The sequence below is a fragment of the Penaeus japonicus genome, unplaced genomic scaffold (genome assembly GCF_977035675.1).
Source record: "Penaeus japonicus unplaced genomic scaffold, GWHDUDI00000001_assembly GWHDUDI00000016, whole genome shotgun sequence".
In the NCBI taxonomy this organism is placed as follows: domain Eukaryota; kingdom Metazoa; phylum Arthropoda; class Malacostraca; order Decapoda; family Penaeidae; genus Penaeus; species Penaeus japonicus.
Genome location: NW_028234418.1, coordinates 2698973 through 2703972, shown reverse-complemented (window position 1 = coordinate 2703972; position 5000 = coordinate 2698973). Strand labels below are relative to the sequence as shown.

The 5000-nt window shown below is 30.7% G+C and overlaps 2 protein-coding genes across 5 annotated transcripts in view; one reads left to right on the top strand and one right to left on the bottom strand.

The window, feature by feature from the left end:
* The window catches only part of MED27 (mediator complex subunit 27), a 3123-nt gene extending 660 nt beyond the window's left edge, over positions 1 to 2463 (bottom strand). The window contains exons 1-5 of the mRNA XM_086545024.1: positions 2228 to 2463; positions 1961 to 2105; positions 1642 to 1772; positions 898 to 991; positions 387 to 494 (exon numbers count right to left, since the gene is read on the bottom strand). Coding sequence (XP_086401150.1) covers positions 387 to 494; positions 898 to 991; positions 1642 to 1772; positions 1961 to 2105; positions 2228 to 2448 — 699 coding nt within the window. The 5' untranslated portion in view covers positions 2449 to 2463. The remainder of the gene's footprint in view (positions 1 to 386; positions 495 to 897; positions 992 to 1641; positions 1773 to 1960; positions 2106 to 2227) is intronic.
* A 442-nt stretch (positions 2464 to 2905) lies between these two features.
* The window catches only part of LOC122243289 (solute carrier family 35 member F5), a 16650-nt gene continuing 14555 nt past the window's right edge, over positions 2906 to 5000 (top strand). For 2 of the 4 annotated variants that reach the window (XM_086545019.1, XM_086545017.1), the window contains exon 1: positions 2906 to 3007. The gene's annotated coding sequence lies outside the window, so the exon portion shown is untranslated. Of the gene's footprint in view, positions 3136 to 5000 lie in introns of all 4 variants that reach the window. The other 2 variants (XM_086545020.1, XM_086545018.1) reach the window with 2 other exon arrangements.

Here is a 5000-nt window from a genome sequence, read left to right as displayed (position 1 = left end):
AGAATTTCCATTTATATCTATTTTTAGTATTTGCAGTTAATCAGCCAGTATACATTGTTCAATTACTTAAATGTAACAATGTATCCATCTCTCTTTTGTATAATTAATCATAAAGATGATAATTTTAAGGCAATATGCATATATATTGCCGTTTCAAGGGACATCATTAGAAGATAATTTAAATTATAACCAATTTATATGGGTTAACTCAACACAAACTGACTTAGCAAAAAGCAGTTGCCTTATAAAAATTATTTAAATTGCAATAATAATTTCCTATTTGAACTGTAATTCAATAAGAGAATTTCTGTTGTTCTGAAGCCATGTCATCTGTTGTTAAGGGGTTAAGTCTCAAAGAAATTCTTAACCTCAATTCATAAACTTACCTTGCCATCCTCATCCAGAAGAGGTTCATTGTACGCTCTCACCACAACCCACTCGATCAGAAGTCCTTTGAATGTCACTACAGCTCTTAATACTCTACCTAAGGTTACCTGGAAATAGATTATAATCCTCAATAATACTTTTCAATCTATGGAAATAAAAATGTTTAAATGTATATCATCTTTATCTTTCTCTATATCTAAATCTATCTTTATCTGTCTATCTATATGGAAGTATGAATGTACATTTTCTCATTATATGAATAAATGAGACAAAGAAAAAGAAAGAAAAAAAAAAAAAAAAAATAAAAAAAAAAAAAAAAAAATATATATATATATATATATATATATAATATATATATATATATATATATATATTGGAAAAACTATCATTTGATAAAACATTACATTACTTGCTAAGAGAGGCATAAATCTTAATAGCATTCTTATAACAAATCAACATGCAGGAAAATTTAAAGTTTAGTTTATTACATTACCACATACAAAAATTTACCTGTATAACGGCATTATTGCCAAAAGGTCTGGACACATTCAATGTCATGTCTTGGAACATCAGATTGATGCCTTGTATCACACCATCTACTTGTCTGAAAAGTAAATAATGAGAAAATAAAATATTATATAAAAATTGTAAGCATAAGATATTGAGAATGGTACATGCAAGTGATACACAGGACTGTTAATCCAACTTCTTGAATCTCTGAGAGTAAATGTTTTATGAGTTAAGATAATATTTATCATAGTGGTAGTAAGAGTAACATTAAATAATAAAAATAGAAATCAACACTTTTCCCTCTAAAATAGTTTAGGAAAGTGGTAAGCAGGTAAAGTCAGCTATACTGATTCCTTGGCGACTAGGCACTTATGGAACCACCAATGTGTAATAATGATAATAATAATGATGACACTAATAATAATAATAAAAAAAAAAAATTTGTTTATAGATTTTTTCCTTTTACTTTTCATTGTTTATTTCATATTAAGTATAGGTCCAGAAGACAGCAAATCCAGATATTTGGGCCACTTTAACTCTACCTTGTGAATAAGTAGTCTTGTACCTAATCAGTTTACTTGGTTTCTCTAAAAGTTCCTACAATTTTAACATTGCATACACTGACAAAAAAATATCTATTTTCACATAGAGTAAAACATACAGTCACATCTGACCGTGAACATAAAAGATTACAAAGCAAAGCTGGCAAACAATCTTTCTCTAGACAAACCCAATGTAACTTACTGTTGGGATACATTATGGTTGTACTGCACTTTAAACTGTCTTCTCTTGGCAGACAACGACAGGGCAATATGAGTCCTCTTGAGATTATTTGTACCAAGGAGCGAGTGGATCATGGTGGAGTATGTATGGACCTGTAAAAAAGTATCAGGTAAATAATCTACAAAAAGACAAATGAAATCTCAATTTGTATCATGATTTAACTTGACCGATTTCCTAAGCAGGATAAATACTTTCATTTCACCAACAAATATAGGTAAATTTGGATAAAGACGCAACCAAACTTCTTGGCACGACACAATATATTTTATATATATATTACCTTCTCTGTCCACGTATAACAGTCTAAGAGCTGATAATAGAGAGGCAGCTTATCTGGCGATGGGTCGAGGGAGAGGAGCCCGGTATTGCCAAGACTCATTGGATTCGTGGGCGTGTTTAAGGCTACGACTTGAGTCTCTAAATCCCTGTAAGACAAACAACACAATATGAATCCAAGTTCTCCGCATTCTATTACAGAAACAATCGACAATTACCGTAATTTATAAGATATATTTTTAGTAAATACAGTTTGAGAAACATCACAAACCTCAACTGATTCTTGATATCAGCCAGTGTCTTGATGCAACTCTCCCCCAAGGAGCTCTCCACTTTATCCTCATCATCGTTCTCCTCCTTGGGGCCCTCGGCTAATATTCTAAAGAAATTTGTCACACTAGAGCGCAGACTCCGCACTTTATTGAGGGTAACTTGAAGAACCTCGACGCTGGGAGTCTCAACCGGGGCCGCCATTGTTTGTTTACAGTACATTTCTCAACGGCTTTCTGAATTGTGATTTATTCATTTTTTCATTTCATTACGATTATAAAAGATGTGAATAATTGTCGTCAGTTTTATTTATTAAGGACGGTAATATTAATTTTGTGTAGGTTCCGTGTGTTTTATAGTCTTTTTGAATGTTACTTTGATCTTCGAATAAACCATCAGCACTTTCTTTATATCATATTTGATGTAATTATTGTTTCCTTATATCGGAAAATCATAAAAAAGCTACAAACTATAATTGATTGAATATCTTCAACAATTAAGATGCTCACGATGACAGGAGTTTAAATAATAAACACTAATGTGATAATCCAAAATGTAATCATAAAAGCAAAACTAGATCACAATGAAGGATAAATACAGTAATAATAGCCATAAACAAATTATATAAAAAAAAGATCTTTATAGAAACAAGACATATCAAGAAATTCTTAAGAAATGCGCTAGTGACAGCTAGGACGTAGTGACTCCTTGAACACCTGCCTCGTCTTGCTAATTTCGTGTTTTCTTCTGTTTTCTCTCAGTTGGGAGGAAAATGACACAGGTAATCGCCGACACAATGAAATTCTGATACGCGAGGAGGACGATGAAGTGTAATCTATACCAAAACAAGACAAGGAAGTTCGAAAATATCATCCTTTTTCCTTGACCAGTTGATGACAGGTCACAAGGGTGTGTGTTTGTGTGTGCGTTTTAAAATGTCTTTTCTGAAAGGTTATCCTTTTCGAGGCTTTATTTTTATAACGTGTTTAGAACGAAACAATTCTGTTAAGGGGAACCTCTCATGCAGTCGTGGTTAATATTCTGTGCTCTTAGTTAAGCCATATTGTGCCTGAAAGTTGGCATCATGAGTGTTTTGGAGGAAAGTCTGTTGATATTAGTTCGAGTTTGGTTTGTTTGTGATTGTTATTTCTTTGTTTATTTATATTTCTTTTTTATTATTTTAATTTGAGTTGTTTTTTGTTGTTCTTAAGATTATGATTTTACTATTTTTTTTGTATGTTTGTTTTTGTTATCCTAATAATAATAATGATAATAATTATGGTAATGATAGTAGTACTATTATTATTATTATTACTATTACTAATATTATTATTATTATTATTACTTTTATTTTTGTATTTATTATTATGTTAATTTTTATTTTGAGTTTTACTGAATTATAATTGATTAGGTTTATATTTTTATTATTCAATACATATTATATTGTTATCATTATTAATTTTATTTATCTTATTCTCATTGTTTAGTTGTTATGGCTATTGTTATTATCATTATCCTCATTTTTTATTAAATTGCTATTCTTCAGTTTGTATTTTTATTGCTCGTTCCTTGTTATGATTCCTTTTGTATTATTATTGCATTCATTATTACTATTAGTTTTATTTACATATAGAACAATTAATTCTTCTTAAACCTATTTATGTGTTAAATCGATTCTTGTTCTGGAAAGGATATGTTTACTGCAGATGGACTTGAGGATTCTTGAGAAGGGCCAAAAAGGGTAGCATTGATTTTCCAATTTACTGCTCTGAATTAACTTTGATTAATAATGATGTAAACAGTGACAGTGATAGTTGCAATACTCTGGTATGGCAAGTGACTGGAATCTGTAACATCGAGCTGATCAAAATTGGAAACAATGATTATGACATCAATAACAGCAACACAAAGAACAATGATAACAATAATAACAATAATGATCATAATGATAAGGACAGCATTAACCCTACAGAAATGGGCTGCATCTTTAGATGTTGCTTTCTATTATTGTATGATGTATTAGTCTATATATAATATATTGGCAAAGATTTGAATTAGCACTTGATATGATGCCAGGAATAGATAGCTTGTAGTTAGAAAAAATGATAATAATAAGATATCAAATAGAATGATCTGATCCTGCAAAAAGACATATTGTGAAAGGGTTGAAACAATAGTTTAAAGTTTACATGACACCTACATGTCTATCACTGTACCTTTAGTCCTATAGCAAGATAGTGCTTATCTACCTCCCTGTCAATTCATTATTAAATAAAGAGCCTGCCGAGTTTAGTCATGCATTGAATATATATTGTGGATGCTTCTTGTCCTTTGCTTGAGCATTGAGGGTGTTAAGGCCAGGTTATTGCTCAATGCTGTACTACTTTTGGCTTGGAACACAGATCATAAGTTTATAAGTAGATTTGGATAGAACACAGTCAGTATGATTATGAGAAAAAAGTCCCATTTGAAAGCCAATGCAAAAATCTCCTAACCATTTACCAGCCAAGAACAACTGCAACAAAAGCAACAATAACAGCTGTAATAAAGCAGCAGTAGTAGTGAAAATAACATAAATTAATCACTTTAGAGAAAAAAAAGAAAGTGGATAAATAGGTTTGTAGAAAGTACATGGAAATTTAATTATAGCTTTAGAAAAAATATGAGAATTTAATTTTGTAAAAAATATCTGGCAATCAAGACATAGTTTGGGAAAGAACATTATAAGTGAGGGAGAGATGCTATAGACTCCATGCTTTGTTTCTCGACTTAAG